This window comes from Hippopotamus amphibius, chromosome 2 (assembly GCF_030028045.1).
Source record: "Hippopotamus amphibius kiboko isolate mHipAmp2 chromosome 2, mHipAmp2.hap2, whole genome shotgun sequence".
In the NCBI taxonomy this organism is placed as follows: Eukaryota; Metazoa; Chordata; class Mammalia; order Artiodactyla; family Hippopotamidae; genus Hippopotamus; species Hippopotamus amphibius.
Genome location: NC_080187.1, coordinates 18,227,082 through 18,248,300, shown reverse-complemented (window position 1 = coordinate 18,248,300; position 21,219 = coordinate 18,227,082). Strand labels below are relative to the sequence as shown.

Here is a 21,219-nt window from a genome sequence, read left to right as displayed (position 1 = left end):
CAATGTTCTTAAAAAGTTCTACAGAGGCTCTGGCTCTCTGGTCCCTCTCTGACCCCATCTCCTAATATCCTTGCAGTGGCCAGGGAAGCCCACCCACATTCTCCCCCATGATCTTCCTCAAATAAGTGAGGCACCGTCCACCCCCAGAGCCTTTGGACTGGCTGCCTCCTCGGCCTGAACTCTGCTCTCCCCCAATATCCACAAAGCATGCTTCTCCCTCACCTCCCCAACCAGGCCTACCTTGAGCAGGCTACTAAAACGTGCCACCATCTCTCTCCTCCACACTCACAGCCCTGCTTCCTGTAGTCTTTTTTTCAATAACACAACTTCTAACCTAGGATACATTGTATTAATTACCACCTATATGCTAATCATCTGTCCGTCCCCTGCCCCTACCAGAATGTGAGCGCCATCATGGCAGCAATTTTTATCTGTTCTTTTCATTCTGTCACTGCCTGACACCCTGCTTAAATTAGGTGCTTGATAAATACCAGTTGAATGTTAAATGAACAAATCTGCAAATGAAAGAATAAAAACCAAACTCAGTTCTTTAACTCAGATGCCAAAGCATTAAATCAGTCTACTAGACCAGGGGTTAGCATTTTTTTTCTTTAAAGGGCCAGATGGTGAATATATTAGGTTTTACAAGCCATAGAGTCATGACTACTGAACTCTGCCTGCTGTAGCTACAAACAGTCATAGGCAATACGTTAACCAGTGAACATGGCTATGTTTCCATAAAACTTTATGAAAAACAGCAGTTGGCTGGTGGGCTGTCGTTTGCTGACCCCTGCACTAGACCTACCCTATCAGGCCAGGCAACGTGTCTGGTTTTGCTCACTGTTAAATCTCGGTTTATAGCACAGTACTCAGCACAGCACTGTCATTCATAAATATTTTAAATGAAATGAAATATATATGAAGCATAATTTCACTCGTCACTCTCTGTCTCAGCTGTCTAATTGAACTGGCTGCCATAATAAAAATGCTCTTCCATACACAGCCGCTATCCACACGTGGCTATTGAGTCCTTGAAACATGGGGTCTGTAGATTAATTCACATTTTAATTAAGCCGCATATGGCTACTTGCTACTATATTGGACAGTGTAGGTCTATCACAATCATTCTTTTGCTTCATGGTCCAACTCTGGTCTTTCCCCCTCTAAGAGGCCTTCCCTGACTGCTCAGGCTCCTAGTAATTGCCTTTCTTTTTTATAAAAACAGTCTTCCAATACTCCTTTTATTCAATTCATGTTTTGAGCACAGCTACGATAATAGCTAACATTTGTTAACTGTTGTGCACCAGGCATTGTGCTAAGTGCTTAATATGTTTTATCTAGTTCAAGGCACATAAGTATCCTCTGAGGACTGTAATGTTGATACCATTACCACCATTTACCATTGCGAAAACCAGGGGTTAAGAAGAAAGGGTCAGGAACATGTCCAAAGCTGTGCAGGTTCAACATGAAGGGGCTAGAACTTGAATCCCAGTCCATTCGAACCCAGAACTCAAGTTCTTGACCATTATGAAATGTTTATTAAGAGCTGAAACGAGTGGTGGTCCCCGCGTCCCGTGTGTATATTCCTTCAAGAAATCAGGAAACATGAGTGATCCAGCTTCTAAATCCTCCGGAGCCAAAGTTGGACACAGCGTTGGCTTTCAGTGTAGACTTTCAGTATATAGAATTTCAGAGCTGGAGAGCACTTAGAGAACATCGAATGTCAGCGCCTCTTGTATTAAATAGAGAAACTGAGGTCCAGAGAACAAAGTGGCATGTCAAAGGTCACACCCTGAGTAACAATCGCAGATCTAGGAGAAGCCCATGGAATTTATCTCCAAATCCAGTGTTTCTACCTTTTTTTTTCTTCATTTTATTTAATTTTTTTTGAGGTACACCAAGTTCAATCATCTGTATTTATACACATATCCCCGTATTCCCTCCCTCCCTCGACTCCGCCCAACCCTCCCCAGTGTTTCTTCTTTAATTCACTCATTCCATTATTTATCATTAAACATCAGTGTGCTAGACAACGGGATAAAGCAGCAAAAAACACAAACACCAGCCTTGTCTTTTTATAGCACACAGTCTCTTAGATAACTAGGAACTGAACACAGAACCACACAAATACATGTATCTTTATGCATTGTCGCATAGCGAAGAGGATGCACTCTGAAGCTAGAATTCTGAAATTCCAGTCTAAACGCTACCATTTCCTAGACGTGTGACTTTGGGAGAATCCACTAACTTATGCCATTTAGTTTCCTCACGTGTAAAATGGTGACAGTGAGGGCATTCCACTAATTCCAAGACACACGACTTTCCACACTTTAATATCCCTGAAAATGAGGACTTGTGTGGTAATGATTAGTATCTTATGTTTATTAGTTGTAAGCATTTTTTTCCTTAGTAGCGCATAAAGTATTGGTACATACATCTGTTTGTGTCTTGGTTTAGTTAAAATATGAGTATCTACCTCACAGGGTTATTGGGAGGATTCAGTGAGATTATACATGTGCCTTGCTTAGAAGAGTGCTGACACACAGCTTGTGCTATAAAATGAATATTATTATTATTATATTTACTATAAAGAAAACAATAGAATGCACAGATGGAGCTTAAAACATGGAGGGACAACTGAGTCTCGAAGGTCAGCAAAACATCCTTGAGGAAGTGACATTTAAACATAAACAAGAAGGAGTGAAGAAAGTGAAGAATGGGGCTCATAAGAGGTGGGGGTGGGTGGAGGGCAGACTGTCGCCTGCAGAGTGAACACACCTGCGAAGACCTTCCACACTGGCTGTTGGAAAGGACTCCTCATTAATAAGCGTGGGCACTTCACAACATGGCTTTTGTATCCTAATAACACTCCCATCTCCCACCTATACTTCTGCCATCATCTTTCTTATCCATACTTTTGATTGTTGATAATTCACTGGTCATAAGGTATTACAAACATACTTAGAAGCCTCCTGAATTTTTTTTTTAAATAGTAGGACATAGACCATTTTTAGAGGCCCAAATATATTTTTGTAATATATTTCTTGAATAAAATTAAGTATAGACTCTAATTTAAATGCTAGTAGATAATTTTCTGAAAGATAAAACCTAGTTTTAGAAGCTGAGAGCCCTGCTCCTCATTGGGACAATCCTCCTGGAGATAATTATCAGAGATACATCTCAGGTTATCTTCCTCTGTGCAACTTCACAATACGAGGTTCTCACAACCTCTTTCTTTCAAGCTCAGAAGTAAAGGTTGCCTTGAACTTCCAGTGGGGACTGGCATGTTCCCAATACGAAAAACTTTTCAAAGTCTCTTTTACAGCCCTTTCGAACCTTCCTGTCCTTCCTAGCGCTTGAGCCGGCAGTCCTGTGGATGGCTGTTGTGTGCTCTCTGAAATTTTATGACCTCATCTTTGACACAGATTGTCCTTTTCCAAGGACCTCAACTCTCTTCCACAACATAACATTTTACAACACATTTAAACCAAATAAAGCCAGACTCCCAAACAGAGATAAAAAATGGTTCCCCTACAACTCAGAAATGCTGTCCCAGTTTCACCTCTCCGTTTTGCATGTTTCTCTCATCCCCAACCCAATCGGGTCCTTTTATTTTTTTCCAAGCCAACTTATTCTGTAAATGCTTTGTCCAAAGGATTCATGCCTGCCTCTGAGAATTCTTTGCAAATACCTATCAGAGAGAGAAGGCCAGCATGTCTCTCTCTTCTCAATGCTAAGTAAACCCTCTCACACACTTGCTCTCAATACAGTAGCTCCTCACTCAGTCTGGGTCCAAATCCCAGCTCAGATACTTAGTAAATATATGACCCTGGGAATGTCAATCAACTACTTTAAGACACAGCTTCTAGTATAGAAAATGGAAGCAATAATAACTACCTAGAAGTGTTATCATGAAGAACAAGAGTTACTACATCAGTCTCAGCATGACACTTGGTACACAGTAAGTGCATAATAAAGAGTAGATGCTGTTCCTATATTCAGGTACCTCTTGATATCTCACCCCAAGTTTACCATCTCTCTCTTCACTGTAGGCTAGACCTGGCCATTGTCTAACACCCTCATCTGCTATACACAGATAATGAATGCATCAAATGGATCAATCTGATGTGATAAAAGGGCTTTTGTGATTAACATTCATTTCATGGAATTTAAGCAGAAAAATCTTGGTTTGTTGCTGTTTGGATGTCTTTTGTTAGAGATGGTGTTGGAAAGTTTGTTTCCATTATCTTGTATGTCTGAATAACGAGGCATCATTCATCTGCAATCAGTTTAGATGAGTTTTGTTTAATTCAGGTTCTAGCGAAATTCAGGATCAAGGAACAGTGAGGCGGAGAGCATTACGGGTTCTAAGGATCAGTGACTCACTTCATGGAGGATTGATTTCCCTGACTAAGGGCCACAAGGGCAACAGCATAGCTGGACATGGACTGATCCTAAGCTGATAAAGGACAGAGCTTACTCTGAGTTCAAGAAAGACTAGTGATACCCAGCTCAAGGGAGAAGGTGACTTTCAGCAGATAATTAATTGCCCCAGAGAAAAATCTTCAGGAAACCACACACACACACACACACACACACACACACAGTTAGCCAAAATGTCATTGTCAGCACCCTTAGGACTATCCATGGTCTTGACACCAGAACCCTACACCCAACCCACTGACCAAGCCGTCACCTTTCAGCAACTGAAACTTGCTTCTCGTTCGTTCATTCATACAAGAAAAGATGTATTGATGCAGGAATTGTCTCAGTCCCTGATACACAGCAAAGGCCAACTCTTTATAAAACTTACATTCTTCTATGTAAATGTCCCCTCTCTGGTCTGCCAGAAAGTTGGCTCTCTTTGGATAGATCTCAACTTATTTACCTGCACATCTCAGTAAGCACCACCCAACATAAACCCTACACAACTACTAGACTACGTAGAAACCCCCCATTACCTAGAAACCCCCCATTACCTAGGAACAATCCCTTTCAAGGCAGAGACACTCTTATTCTCTGTGAATTCTTGGTCTTTGCAACTACATAAAGTCCTTCTGTCCTTTTCAGTGTTAATAATACAGGGATCAGCAAATAATAGAAACAATCTACAAACACTGGAAACATTTAGTACATTATAAGACATACATAGGACATAACTACACACACTGCATTCTCATTTCGTATCCAATTGCAAATGAAAAGTGGCTGCTGAAGGCATGAAAGTAAACTGCACATGATGGCGAACATGACTGACATCCGTATCAATTTGAAAAGAAAATTCAATCTGCTTTAAATGCCATTTACAAATTGTTTCAATCATACTTATGTTCTAAGTTATTAGTGCTTAAAAGGTCATAGAAGGATGAATTTTGAGCTGGAAAATATCTTAGGAATTATTCAGGGTTGTAACTCGTATATTGCCACTAATTTACTGAGTGACACCGGGCAACTTGCTTAGCCTCTGTGACCCTCAATAGATCAGACCAGGTGATTGAGAGGGACCTTTCTTGCATTAAAATTATGTTTCCACTAATCTCTGTTGAAAAGAAGGAATATGAAGTTCATAGTACATGACATACTCAAGGTCAAATGACAAATCTGTGGCAAAGCTGGCGCTAGCAATTGAGAGCCCATGACTTTTTTCATTGCACACATTTAAAAGTCACACAAGGACTAAATGAAAAGCCAGCAGATGGAAATGTTCAGGTTATTGTAAGTTTCTCTATTAGGTGGTCAGCTCTTAGAGGCCAAGGGCTATATCTTATTTTCCTCTCATATAATCAAACACAGTCTTGCATGGCTGAACTAAACGTGTTTCATAAACCAGCCATTAATTGAAATATTTATTAAATTAATGACGTGATGACACTACAGTTTGACTAACTGCACTGACCATAACTGGACACTATGTTGTGTTTATAAAATAGCAGTAGACACTATGTTTTGAGTGCCAACCATAAATTAGGTATTGTGCCAAGGGCACTTTAAATGTGATATTTTACCTTATTTTCACAAAAACTATGCAAAATGGGAATTATGTGTCTCATTTTTATGTATGTAGACATGAGGCTTGGGGTTGTTAAATGACCCGCCAAAGTCAGTAAACAGAAAAGCAAGGATTTGAACCTAGTTCTGTCAGACTCCAAAGGACATTCCAATTCTACTCTGGTTCCCTAAATGCTTGAATGAATAAATGAACAGATGAGTGAGTTAGTGACTAAATGAGTTAGTGTTCTGCAGTTACCTGCCTCATGTGGTGTGAGGCCATACTAAGATTTTGTATACAGTATTTCACATAATACCACCCATGTGCAGAAATCTAATAAAGCTGTTTCACATGAAGATTCACCCCAAGATGACATTCTTTTATTTTTAAAATTATTTTTATTGAGGTAACATTGGTTTGTAACATCATATGTTTCATGTGTACATTATATTTCTACTTCTGCATACACTACAGTGTGCTCACCACCAAAAATTTAGCTTCCACTCATCACCGTACAGTTGATCCCCTTTACCCATGTCATCCTCCCCATTTTTAAGGTCAAAGCCTGATCATTTGAACTGGGTGGTGCTGCATTTGATGGGACCACAGCACGTAGTCCTTGAATGTTCACCTTCTGTCTTCAGAGCCGAAGAGTAATGGTAGTTTATTCTGGAAGGGAGCATAATGCCACCCTCTGGCAACATTTTCAAGCCTTCTCTGAGCCATTACTGAGACCCTTCTTTGCCTTGGGCTCTGACTGGTTTGTTCTTATCCCATCCACGGTTATGACGGTAAATGCTTAATGATCGGCTTTCCAAAGAACATAAGCCATGATTTGTAACATTTACCAGTTTTGTTGGTATAAATACCCTCATCATAGCCAATTTCCAAGCCTGCATGATAGAATGGAACAAAGAGTTGGGATGAGATGTCAATAATCAATTCTCATGAGTTCACAGAAAATAACGAAAAGAGGAAGAAAGGGAGGCAGGGAGAAAGGAAGGAAATTTCCCTCCCCATGCTCCTTGAAAAAGTTGTATCCATGCTCCTTGAAAAAGTTGTATTCACCAATTTTCAGTTTCTTCCTCCATATCTACTCATATATAGACTCAGACTAACTCCATACAAGCCAGCTCCAGCACACCCTGGATCCAATTCCATAATCAGCCCTGCAGGTGGTACTGACTGTTGAAATCCCCGGAAAAACATAGCTGAGCTGGGCTATGGCACAGAACCATGAAAACTGGACCAGGCTCATCAACACATCGTGGCAATTATATATCCTTCAGCAGCACTGTCTCCCCACTTTCCTCCTTCTCTTGGTCAGTTGGGAGGAATGATCCTTCTTCCTGACACATCCGACAAAGCACAAAGGCATGATGATCAGTACTTGGACTCCACGACTTGGTTCAGCTCTACAGATCCCACCCACAGAAGGAAGGGCTCCTTTAAGGGAAGCTAAGCCACTTTTGACATATCTAAGATCTAAATATGTGCAGGGCTTGGGGGGTTAGTTTTTCCATGACTTTCCCAAATGCTAATTCCTGATGAAAGGTAAAGGCGGGGACACCCAACTGTTCTCTTGGGCAGTTAGATGTTTCCTAAAACCATTGGATAGATAGAAGGCAGTTTCCCTTTTTCAATGGCCAACGTCGTCTTACTAAAATCCCTGGTGGTTCTCAGAATCTTCAGATGCTGTCTTTCTGTGAGTTCCTTTCACCCCACCTTTCCAACCTCATCTCCTTCCACCTTCCTCGTTCCCTTCCTCCACTTCACGCGCAGCGCCTTCTCCAGATGCCAGCCCAGCTATGCTGCTATCTGGGTCTGGGAATTACTCTAGACTTACTTCCTCTCTTTCTCCATCATTGAGATGCCTCTGCTAAAGCACCTTTTATTCATACTTCCTACTGATTCTACAAGGCTCAGCTGAACGGTCATCTTCTCCGTGATGGATCTTCTGAAATCCACATCTAGAATACATTTCTCCCTTTTCTCCAGGCATGAGGTACTCTATAAATGCCTGTTCTTGATTTATTCCACGTTGTGTCTTTTATAATAGCTATAGAGGAGCATATTATTTTTATCCCTGCAAAAATGTGAAATCCATGAAGGCAGGAACATAGTCCAATTTGTCTGTGATTTCCCATAGCACTTAACACACAAGACTTATGAGTTGTGGAATTAAGAAAATCTTGCTCGAGTGAATTTAACAAATTGAAATAAATTTTACATAGTGGGCTTGAGTCAAGCCCCATGAAAATATATTCAGGGAACTTATGCTCCTATTTCTACTCCTTATCTATAGATAATCCCATCCATTTATGTCTTGAGTGATTTGTAAGAGCAAGGTGTTCTGCTGGACACTGGAGTGGGAAGAATATGCGGATAAATAAGATGTAAGCTTTAAGGAGCGTGCATTTTAGCATTGCAGTTTCCAAATAAGAACACATGTCTTAATCAAATTTAGAGTTAACAGAGAACTCTAGTGACACCGCAGAAGTCATCCATTCTCCTGAGAGGAAACGAGAGGTAATTAAGTAAATAGAATTTTGGAAAGTAGATAATTAAAGGGTAGAAGAAGTTTCACGTAAAGGGAGGATCCTGGACTCTAGTCAGAAGGTAAAACTTTGTGTGGGGTGTTTGGGGGGTATTGTGAATGTGAGCAGAGAGAAGATTGCGAAGAGGAAAGTTCTTGGGGGCATATGTGGCTGAATGGGATAGCGAGACCCTCTAGCTGGTCTGGCTACCAGACCCAGTTTCACTAGTGCTGGAAGATATTTAATCTGAGCTTATGTGCAAGCGGATGTGGAGGAAGAAACTGAAAGTTGGTGAAAAATATTTTTTCAAGGACCATGGAAGGGAAATGTCCTTCCTTCCTCCCTTCCTCCCTCCTGCCCTCTCTCCCTCCTTCCCCCTTTCACTATTTTTTGGTGAACAAATTATATGCCAGTATACTGCTAAGTTTTAAAGATACTCAGGTCAGCAAGACACCTGCTTTGAATTCCCGTCTCCAGCCCCTAACAAAGCTTATAGTTTGGTGATAAATCCAGACAAGAAAAGAACAATGGCTCTGCCCAGGGACAAGGACTATGACATAGGGAGGTGCAGAGGCTCTGAGAGCAGAGAGGAGGACCCCTTAATTTGGTCAGGGCTGGGGGTGGCAAATCATGAATGCCTGTGGGAGGAAGGATGTTTGAGCTGCATGAAATGGAAATAAAGAGAGCCCCTGGTCTCCAAGTAAAAGGAGGAAAAAGACATTTCAAGGGGGAGGAAACAGCCCAGGAAAGGGCTGCAGGCATGAGAAGGCAGGGTGCCTTCAGGGAAATGTGGATATCTGTGTACCTAGAGCCTGTGGTATGTGACAAGTTGAGGCAGAAGATGAAGTGATAAAAGTGAGCATGATTTTGTCAAGATAAATGAATTAACAGATATGGCAGCCGGGCCCCTCACCGTTTGTTTGGAACATGAGAGGACGATATGGGAGGAAGAGGGTTTTTAGCCTTGTTGTACCAAGAGTCCTTAGGTGAGAAGCATCAGCAGCCTTTTAGAGATGCAGAATCTAGATGCCTCACTCTAGACCTACTGAGGGCTTGAGAAGCACTGGTTAGGAGCACAGGATCCTGGGTTTGAATCTGCCACCTGCTGGCTGTATTACTTTGTTCCTTTTACCTTTCCTCTCTGGGCATCAGTACCATCAGTGATAAAGTTGAGAAGGTCAACCCAGTGGATTCTAGCAACATTTTCAGCTCTAAGGGGTTGAGTGTGTGTGTGTGTGTGTGTGTGTGTGTGTGTGTGTGTGTGTGTGTGTGTGTGTGTGTGTGTGTGTTGGGGGTAAGAGGATACTGCTTAAGATGACAGTGCCTTAAAAAGTCTAAATGTTTTAATTAAGAGAAAGAATATTCAGCTGTCTCATCCAATGGTACACTAGAGCTGAGTGCATTTTCTTAATAGCTTCCCCATAGGCCTATGTAAAGGCTGCAAAAATGTGCCTGAATAGGCTCCCAACTAAAGAATAAGGAAGGAATGATGGTTTGAAAGCCAAGTCCTTGCCTGACTGCAGAAACACAGGGCTTAGCCCTGAGAATCCCTCTCCAGGGAGCAAACTGCTGCCCCATGGAGAAGCAGAGAAGAACTTGGGTAGAAAAAGCAAATTCTTGACCTGGGCCACTGAGACCCCTCAGCTCTACAGAGGCTTCCTCATGGCATCAGTACAGTGAGATTTCCATGCAAGATGGCCAGAACATTGTTAATGGAGAGAGGGATGAAACTGCAGAGAAAATATACCATTATAAGTTGCTGGGGAGAGCACAGGACGGGGAGAAGGAGAACTGAGGGTCTAATACCAGCCTCCTTTCTAACTTGCTTTGTGATCTTGGCAAGTCTCTCCTCTCTAACTCCTATTTCCCTGGTTGTGGACATTAATAACTATTACTTATTGGGCAGCAACTATGAATGAGACGTATTGTCCATTTACTAAGCATTAACTGTAAATAAGATGGTGTCCTTTGGGTTAATACCATCTATATGCTGTTGATTCACAAATTTCTATCTTCAGCTAAGACCTCGTCTTTGAATAAGACTTTTGGATTCCAATGCCTATTCTTCATCTCTACCTGATGTTTAGTAGTCATCTTGAACTTATACCCAAAATAGCACTCCTGATCCACTGTACCTCAGCCCTGACCCACCTACCGCATCTTCTGACTCAATACATGACAAGTCCGCTCATGTCACTGTTCAGACTGAACCATTTGGAATCATCTCTGACTCCTCTTTATTTCTCATCTTCCACATCCAATAACAAGTTCTGTCAAATCTACACTCTAAATATATCCAGCATTTGATCACTTATCACCATCTTCTTCTATAATCCCTGTGGTCCCAGCCACTACCAACTTCTGTCTACACTGAATAACCGTGTCCTTGAATGCCCTCTAAGTTGACGCACAGCAGCCAGAGTGGTCCTGTTAAAATGTAGGTCAGATCATGTTGTTCCTTGGCTCAGACTCCTCCAATGACTTCTCATCTCACTCAGAGTAACATCCAAAGTCTTTATTCTACATAAGTCCTTGCAACTCCCCCTCATCACCACCCCCTTCCCAACCTTCTGCTTTTCAAGTCTGCCTCCTAATTCCTCTCTTTCCCCGTCAACCATACTGGTCTTCCTGTTAGTGCTGAATCAATGGGATCTTCCTGTGCTCCTGCTGCAGAGTGCTGGCCCTTGCTGTTCCCTCTGCCCAGAATGCTTTCCCCCAGATGTTAGCCTGGCTTCCACCGTCTCCATCTCAAAGTGCCTGCTCAAATGTTACCACCTTGGAGACACCTTCCTTGACCACCCTCTTTGTAATAACAACTCACCGCTACTCCCAGCTCAGCATCCCTTATACTTGGTGCTCTCTCTCCAGCATTTATCATCCCCTGACACAGTATTTCCCTATTTACCTGTTTGTCTATTGCAGCATGGTCCAACAGAACTGTCTGCTGTGGTGGTAGTGTTCTGAGTCCCCCAAGAGGTAGCCACTAGTCACGCTAGCTACGGAACACTTGAAGTGTGGCTAACATGACTGAGGAAATGTTTACTTTTATTTAACTTAAATATAAACAGCTACAGGTGACTGGTGGCTACCTTCTCAGGCAGTGAAGATGTTATGTCTCTGTAGAAAATAAACTTAATTGGGACAGAGATTTTGCCTTTTTTGTTCACTGCTATGTCACCAATGCCTAGAACAGTGCCTGGCTACTCAATAAATATCTGCGAAACAAATGAATAAATGAGTATCCTGGGAGCTTTCCATCCAATACCTCATTTAATCCTAACAACAGACTTGTGGGTTAGGTGCTATTCTCATTCTCTAGTACTCAGAGAGAGGAAGTGTCTTGCTAAAGAATGCCCAGCTAGTTTGTACCTTTATAGCCAACATCTCCCCATTTAAGGTAAAAAAAAAAAAAAAAAAGTTCTGGGGATCTAATGTACAGAATGGTGAACAGTTAACCATACTGTATTATATGCTGAAAACTCCTAAGAGAGTAGATCTTAAAGGTTATCACCACCACAGAAAAAGGTAAGGTGATGGAAGGGTTAATGAACCTTACTGCCGTAATCATTTATATGTGTATTAAATCATCACATTGTACACCCAAACTTATACAATATTATTTGTCAATTATATTTCCGTAAAGATGAAAAAACTGATCAAGAGACCCCAGCTAGTAAAAGGTATTGGTCGATAGGATCTGAGCTCAGGGATGTCTGGTGATATTCAGACACTTTGCTTTGCTGAAATTGGACTAGATGTTCTCTGTGGTCCTTTCTGAGATGCTGTGGTTTTACAAGACTTTGCTTTGTTGTCAGGCAATGGCAGCACATAGTTTAACCGCCAATGGGACTGACGGACCTTCACGTAAAGCCCCTTGTCAATCACTCAGAAGCCATGATCCTTCAGACAGAAGGCGTGCAGACTATCTTCAGCCCACACCCTCTGTCCCTCTTATCCCCAGCCCTGCCCATGGCTCACCGGTTTCTGGGTCGCAGAGCTGCTCACAGGCATCTGTAGTCCTCTGTCCGCAGAGGTCCCTCACCCATGGCGAAGTGGCATTGATCTGGTAATACAGGGACAGCTTGGCCGGGTTTAACCAGTCGGAGATGTCCAGGTAGCTCCCTTCACTCACCACAAAGCTGCTCCCTGTGGGGGAACAGAGAGAAAGCTACTTTCTCCGTGATTTTAGGGTACAGGTATCTTGCTGATGATGCTGCAGGGCAGGAACAGAGACAGGTGCAGACAAGCCATCCCCCACCGCACCCCAGGTCCTCTGTTCTCGCTTATCTACACACATTCACAGCGCATTTACAACGTGCCAGTCATGGTGTCAGCAGCCAACGGAGACAGGCAAGTTCAGCCCAGTGCTTAAGAGTCAGGCCCTTAGGACTGAGAGAGACTTGGGTTCAAATCCTGGATCCACCTTTACCAGCCATGGACTTTGGGCAAGTCACTCAATGCCTCTGGGCTTTGGCTGCATCATCTGTAAATAGGAATAGTAACAGAAACCACCTCACTGTTGTGAAGATGAAATAAATTAATGTAGACAAAGTGCTTAGCCAGTGCGTGATTTGTCCTAGTAAACAATGATTAAATATTAAAATTTAAAAGAAAAAAAGTTTTTGTTTCTGTCACCCAGGTATCACCCTTGGAACAGGGGTCAGTGATACCCCACAGCGGGCAGGCAGATGGTATCCATGGGATACACTGGCTGAGTGTAAGGGAAATAGCACCCTGGCCCCCTGGCCTGGGTTGTGTTTTGTTTTGTTTTATTGCATGAGATAGACAGAAAGAGAGGTTGAGAAAGAGACAGAGAGAGATGGACTCAAAGAAATCTGTAGCACCTCTGAAAAAAAGAGCAGCACTCATGCAATCAAAGATGCCTTAATGCTGAGATATAATAAGAAAAGATGGAGTTTGGGGTGAACTATGTACTGCAGGCTCTATCAAAATGGAGCAGCTGCAACTCAGCTCTACCCACCTCTTGCCAAATGGGCCTAAAGGTAAGTGCAAGAACTTCAGATTTTCATCAGCAGAAGCTGAAAATTCAGATTTTTATTGTAATCAAGCAATTTGGAAATGATGGTTTAAATTTTTTCTTGAAACCTAGTGTAGGACAAACAGAAGACCCTAATTTTGCAATCTATGCTCTACAATGCTGCGCTTTCACACACACACACGCACACACACATGCACATATACATACATCCATATATGGATTACATACACATACATATATTATATATATTCTTTGGGGTCAAGGAGCAGAAGCCCATTCAGGGTGGCTGCATATAGGGTGTAAATGGTGAGTGTATATATGTAGCAACACAGTGAAAGTAGAATTTCACAGAGGGAAAGGGGGCAAAAAAGAGTTCAAATAGGACCAGGTTTCACAAAGCTGGACTTGGAGAGTGGTTCTAGATTTATGGCAGATCTAGAGACCTCGGCAGGAAGAGATCTTAAATTGTTTCAAAATTAGCATGACTCAGCTTCTCTCCCTGCATTTGCTTCTCTTTACCTCACTATCAAGCAACAAAATCTTTCCATGTATGCAATTTAAATTTTCCAAAGAGGGATTCAGATAATAGACATCTTGTGGGCTTGGCAGCAACCCCTCTGTCAGGTCACATCAGATCCTGCCAGTTAACCAATGGTCAGGCTCATCTTGGCTCTGGTACCCAGCTGAGGTCCAATGGGCAATGCGCAGAAAGGCAGGACCACATCAGACCTTACATGATTGCCCTGAGAATCTAAGATTCCCTGGAAAGGATATAAGCATGTCAGGCAATGTTCTCTTCTCTAACTCACACAAGTTATGATTGACATCATCGTATAGAATGAGTTCCTAAATAAAAGCACAGTGGACAATATGGTTTTGGTGAGGATAAAAGAGGGCTCTATGTGAAAAGCATAAGGAGTAGATAGGATCAGGCTTGGAGATAAGAAAATGACCACATTTGAAGTTGGCCTTAAAATCCTTGGCAGCTAAAGCAAAAAAAGAAGAAGTCTGTTGGATTCCATATTTCAAATTTTCTGGCAAGGGAAGATATGCAAATCTATCTCCAAAGCCATATTTTCCCCTCTGGAACTAAGCCCGAGCAGAAACATGTCACATGGGTCCTTGTGCAAGGCACCGAACGTCAGTATCAACTACAGATTTTTCTTTTAAAAAGCACAGTCATGCTGTTTAAATGGATAATTCTTGTATTTATTCTCACTAAAGACTGAGGGATGGATATTGAATTTTATCCCAGGGCTGAGTTTGGCTAATCCCACTCCTTTAGGAAAGCTACACAGCACAGGGATAAAGAGAATAGAGTCAGCAAGATACGTATTCAGATCTTCACTCTGTTACCACTGGCCCTGTACACTTGGACAAGAAAACAAATCCTCAGTTATATCCTACAAAAGATGTGGATACCGATTTTCCCTTCACAGGGTTAAAAAAAAGATAAAGATTAAATGAGACAATGCATTTGTCTTCGGTCAGGTTCACCAGAAATCAGACTCAACGGCAGAGACTGGCACACAGGAGGTTTTTTGGGGTGTTCTCTTGTAAAGGCATGAGCAAAGTGGGATTGGGCAGAGGGAGAAGGTGGATTGCCATGCAGTTGTAGCAAAGCCCTTAGCCGATCCCATGGGAAGCACTGGAGCTGAGATGGTCCTTCAGAGTTGTTCCAAATGAAGACAAGGGTGTCAAGCCTTTGTACCCCCACGTTAACCAGTCATAGGGTGTGAGACAAAAACTTGATGAAGCGGTCCCTTTCAATGGAGGGCATTTCTGCAAGAAAAACTCAGAGAGCGTGGTCATCTGTCAACATTCCAGGTGGCTGGGGGAATGGGTGCCCATGTTCGAATGAGAGATTTGGAAGCAGCATTACAACATCCACTATAATATGTGAGTCCCTGGCACATGGTGAAATCTCAACTTGCTGGAGCTATTTTGATTACTATTTGGATTTCTTATGAACTTGGAAGCTTCGAATGCAATACTGGTTAACAGATCTTTTCAAATATGAGAAATACGATTCTCTTTAGAAGTGACTCACTCAAAAGCAGGTTATTCTCAACTTCTTTAAAAAGATAATATGCCAAGGTATACTGTTGGTTTAATGACAGAGGGAGTTTCTATCCTTTGAATATGCTCTCAGGTCCAGACCCTGGGATGAATGCTGACTGCATCCTCACAAGAGCCTCTGAAGGACAGGCAGGCACCCCCACCCCCCACCCCTTTACAGAAGGACAACATAAGGTTCAGAGAGACGTTGGTTGAGCCAAATTTGCACAACTAATAAGTGGCCAAAGTGGAAACTGAACCCAGGTTTTTCAGCATTCAAAGCTGGGACCTGCCCATTATTCTAGACTATCTTGAGAATTAGAGCTTTGGTTGGGTATCAGGCAGAGTTGCTTTCCTTGGTCTTTCTACTCCTCCTCTGGTAGTCTGTGCCTCCCCCTTCAGTGTGTTCCTGTAGTGTTAGAGGGCTTTTGCTTTTCTCTGATAGGTTGTGACTTCCTACAGGGAAGAAGTCATGATTCCTTCATTAGTCCTTATCAATCCAGCCCTCACTAAAAGGCTTACCGCATACTAGGAGTTCGGTGAATTTCTGTTGAATGAAATAATGAAATCAAAGTTCCATGCTTCACTAGAGGAAAGTTTAGCCCACTTTATGATGGAACTGGGAAGCAGAAATGCTTCCACATTGATCCCAAATGTTAATTTTTTTCATCCTGTGGGAGCCAGAACACAAGACTAGCCCTTCAGAGTCTCACTAGTTCTAAACCAACACTTGAAGTTTGCCATTGTGGCTCCTGAGCTCTTGTTCACCCCATGGGCTTGTGATGTGGATGATCAGAGATTCTAGAGGGACTCAGCGTGAAGGGGCAAGGACAGGTGGCAGGGAGTTGCCACATCAGAGTGAAAGGAAGTAACGGTGAAAAATCTAATCAAGGCTTAATTCATGTGTTCATTTAGCCAACAGTTATTAAACTGCTCCTTGAGTAAGAAATAGACATAAATATTGAATAACAGACTGACTCCATTAAGAAAATTACAGAATAACAAGGGAGATCAAATATATACATAGATAGATATAACACATCCTAGAGTGTTGTAAGAACCTCCTGAAAGGGATGGACATTAAGTGGATATACGGGGAAGGAAAAAAGGGGATCGGAGAGGAATCATTAGAGTTGGTCTTTAAGCTAGATCTTGAAGAACACAAAAAACAACAACAAACTAGGCAAAAGTTGAGGTGGAATTTGCCCCTTAAGCCTCAGCTTCAGACCTGATTCACAAACCTCTTAATCTCTCTAGTACTTACAAGGTATTCCACTCAGCTAATAGTTATATGTGCCCTGTTATACATTCACTCATTCATTCATATATTTGTTCATTTAACAAAGCACCTACTATGTGCCGTGCTCAGTTCCCATGCTCTGGATAAGCAAAATATGGTGTCTGTCCACTGAAAACTAGTAGTCCAGGAAGCTCAAAGTAGCAAATCAAAGGCAAAGCATGCGTATTTTTTAGCCCCTTTTTCTTATTCTCCCACCTAGATTGTGTATTTCTTGAAGGCAAAGACCGTGCTTTATGTAACTCTGCAATCACCACAGTCCTTAGAGCGTAGTGGAGTCTCAGAAGTGTGTGTGTGTGTGTACACACGCTGTGCATGCATGTGTGTAGAATGAGGGTGGGGGAAGGGAGAGAGAAAGTATTATAAGTCAAAGAGTAGCAAGCAGTTCTCCTTGGGTAAATTCTAACATTACTTGGAGAATAAATACATAGAAAAGGAATAAAAATGCCTTTTTCCATGTGTCTCATATATCTCTAGTTTTCCAACGGACCCCTGTTTTATTTTCTTGACTTTGAATCAAAAGCATCTCCTTTTTCTGGGTGCTCTGAGAGTCTTCTTTGTGCTCAAATCAATTTCCTCAGAGAGCAATGACTCCGAAATGAATCTTTGCCAAAATCTCAACTTCAAAATGTCATGTTTCCTTATTTTAAAATATACACATATTTTTCTCCCACTGGCTGTGGGAATATACATCATCTAATTAGCCAAATGGATTTTCAGCTCTACCCAATCGTTTCCTTATCTCGCATCTGAAGCTCGGCCTTGCTCAGGGGACTGCATGGACACAGAGGTCCTCATTAACTCTGATCTTCAATTACATTGATTATAAGCCTACTTCTGTAATTGTGCGGCATACATCAGGGGTGAGCTGGGGAGCTCAGGTCACTCCGTAGTGGAGTCGGAAAAGCCAGAGGCACATCGGCCCCCAAAGACACAGAAAGCTACAGATGAGAACTAAAAATACCACGGAAGGAGGTAGCACCAGACAAAACCGCCTGGAGAGCCAGACAGCAGTGCAAATCCCTTTCATTACACCTCGAATCATGACACAGACCTCTGAAAACTGTGGATAGAAGATTTCAAAAGAAAGCTGCGGTCACAGTAGTGAATGGGGAGCAGGGGAGGGAAGGATTGCATGGCTGAAAGATGGTCTTCACCAAGGAAGCTCAGTGAAATTTTTTTAGCCCAAAGTATTCAGCTCTCTCTTCTGTTCCCTCTTTCTTTGGGTGCAACATAATTACAAGTTTCCTTCTTTCTGTTACATCATATATCCCTGAGATGATACCATCTGACTTGGACCTGGAAAAAATGCCTTTCCCCGGTGCCGGAGGAAAAACAAAGTGTGATGAAGTAGAAATAAGGAGCCCAGCTACCTTCGGCCCAATAGACCCCTGAAGCATGCACCCACTCCTACCTCTCCTCCCGACCCCTCATCCAGAGAGCCCCGAGTCAGGCCTGAATACGTTCTACCACCCGCCATCAACTGAACACTATTTAAGGCGTGATCAAACTCTGCAAAATGAGGTTAAAAACAGCAGTTTGAGGGTTTGTGAGCGTGAGCAGAGACAGTGCGGGTAGCTGGGGGTGCTCGGTCTCTGGAGAGAGCAACAGCTCTCTAGGGTCACGGGGGGGGGGGGTTCTCTTACAACCACCTCTGAGAGAGGAACCTGCCATGCATCTGGATGCCTTAACCTGACTTTCTCCCTCCAGCTCTTTTCCCTTCCGCCATGTCTTTCTCTCTTCTTTGGATCGATTTCAACCTATTTCTCTGTACTGTCTCTGTCTGTTATGGGCTAACTTGTGTCCACCCCAAAATTCATCTGTTGAAGTCCTAACCCCCAGGACCTCAGAACGTGACTATACTTGTTGCCAGGATCTTTAAAGAGGTAATTACGGTTAAATGAAGTCATGAGGGTGGGCCCACATCCCATATGGCTGGTGTCCTTCCAAAAAGAAGAGATTAGGATACAAACACACGCAGAGGAAAGGCTATGTGAAGACCAGGGAGAAGATAGCCATCAGACATCCATCAGCAAGCCAAGGAGAGCAGTCCTCAAAAGAAACCAGCCCACAACACCCTGATTTCAGATGTCCAGCCTCCAGAATTGTGAGGAAATAAACATCTGTCGTTTAAGCCACAGAGTCTATGGTACTTTGCTACCGCAGCCCTAGCCAACTAATATATTACCTCTTTTTTGACAGCGATTATCTCTGAAGCCTGGCATTTGCTCCATTTATTAACCTTTATTTTGTGTCAAGGGTCCCTATGGACCCTATTGCTTCTCAGAATAAAGTTTTCAAATGTATAAAACATAATGCATAGTATTACAAAGGAAACCAATAACTGAAATACAGTTCTATCCGTGGACCCCTCGGGGGTTTGTGGAGTTCAGGATAAAAACCCTCACCTGAGCTAAGCTATTTTCATTCATTCCACAGGTGCCCAGTCTGCTGCCTGACCTGGTTCCAAGTAATCCCAGCAACCCTGGATGGGGAGAGGGAATGGCAGCCTGCTGAAGTATGGGAATGAGATACATGTGACAAGGAGAAGAAAGACACCAAGAAAATGCGGAGATGGCCCGGTGACTAATTTAAAGAGGGTCAACCTCTTTCCTTTTGTTTATTGTACATGAAAATACTGGTTTTAACAGCTCCTAGGAAGACAGAAACGTGGTTAAGGTCAGAATTTTCTTGGAACAATCACACAACAGATCAGAATTGTATGATGCTAAGTTACAGATTTAATTTTAAAGAGTGTTAGAAAACTCGGAATTCCTCTAGTCTAGAGTTTCTCAACTTTTTTTTTCGGTATCACCCATGAAAGAACCTTTTTAGACCTTTCTCCTCCTAACTGCACATATAAAATTTTAATGTCACAGATATACTGTATATCTGTTTACGTACTGTGCTTTTGCTGTACACAAAAAGAGTAAGGTTTTTTGGGCCCCCCACCCCGTACTTCCCAAGAATCAGTTTCCTCCCTTCAGAAGTATTATTGTCCTCATTGAGAATGGATGCTCCAATGAGATGCTCTCCTTTTAGAAGTAAAGAAACTGAAGGCTAAGGAAGGAGAAGGATGCGCCCCAGTTCCCACTGAGATTGGTGAAATATCTATAACTAGACCCTCGATTTTATGACTCCCAACCTCTCAGCACTGTGAGGGAGGTGATGGTCAGAGAGATGGATTAACTTTCCCAAGCAACAGAGCTGGAAAGTATTGGACTGGACTAGAACCCAAGCGCTATGACCTCTAACTAAGGTTTTGTTCCAGAATTTCACACTGACAATCAAGAATAGATCCCATGACTGAGTAGTAGTCCAGTGTGTGTGTGTGTATTTATACATATACACACTACACATAGTGTGTGCGTGTGTGTGTGTGTATATATATATATATATATATAGTGTATGTATATATACACATCTTCATTATCCATTCATCTGTCCATGGACATTTAAGTTGCTTCCATGTCTTGGCTATTGTAAATCGTGCTACTATGAACACTGAGGTGTATATATTCTTTTGATTATAGTTTTCTTGGATATATACCCAGGAGTGGGATTGCAGGATCATATGGTAGCTTTATTTTTAGTTTTTTAAGGAATCTCCATAAGAAACAATGAAATAATGCCATTTGCAGCAACATGGATAGACCTAGATATTAGCATATTAAGTGAAGTCAGAGAGAGAAAGACAAATATCATATGACATCACTTACATGTAGAATGCAAAAAAATGATACAAAAAATGAACTTATTTACAAAGGAGACTCCTAGACATAGAAAACAAACTTATGGTTACCAAAGGGGATAGTTGGGGGTGGGGAATATAAATTAGCAGTTTGGGATTAACATATACACTCTACTATATATAAAATAGGTAAACAAAAAGGACCTACTGTACAGCACAGGGAATTATACTTAATATCTTGTAATAACCTATAATGGAAAAGAATCTGAAAAAGAAAATATATATTCAGATATATATCTGAATCAATTTGCTGTACACTTGAAACTAACACAACATTGTAAATTAACTAGACTCCAATAAAAATTAAATAAAAAAAGAATCGAAGTAAGGTGTCATGAGCTAGAGATCCTTCGATGGGAAGATGAAATGCTAATACCCTTGTGAGGTCCATGTCATAGAAGAAACATTGAAGAATTCGTCACTGGATTCCCAGAAAAGGAAGCGTGGATATAGACAGGCCACTGGTATTTTATGTTAGAAAAAGAGTTATTTCCAAAGAAAGCTGTTTCAAAGCCTGGCTCCCTCTCCCCAAACAAGGTTTCCCTGAAGTGCCAGACCCACATTTGCTCCAGGCAATTGTTGTGTTTC

The 21,219-nt window shown here is 42.0% G+C and overlaps 1 protein-coding gene across 4 annotated transcripts in view; it reads right to left on the bottom strand.

Annotated features, from left to right (window-relative positions):
* ASTN2 (astrotactin 2) overlaps positions 1–21,219 on the bottom strand; it is an 887,719-nt gene that overhangs the window by 493,071 nt on the left and 373,429 nt on the right. For all 4 annotated transcript variants that reach the window (XM_057724291.1, XM_057724290.1, XM_057724292.1 and 1 more), the window contains one exon: positions 12,505–12,672. In XM_057724291.1, coding sequence (XP_057580274.1) covers positions 12,505–12,672 — 168 coding nt within the window. The remainder of the gene's footprint in view (positions 1–12,504; positions 12,673–21,219) is intronic.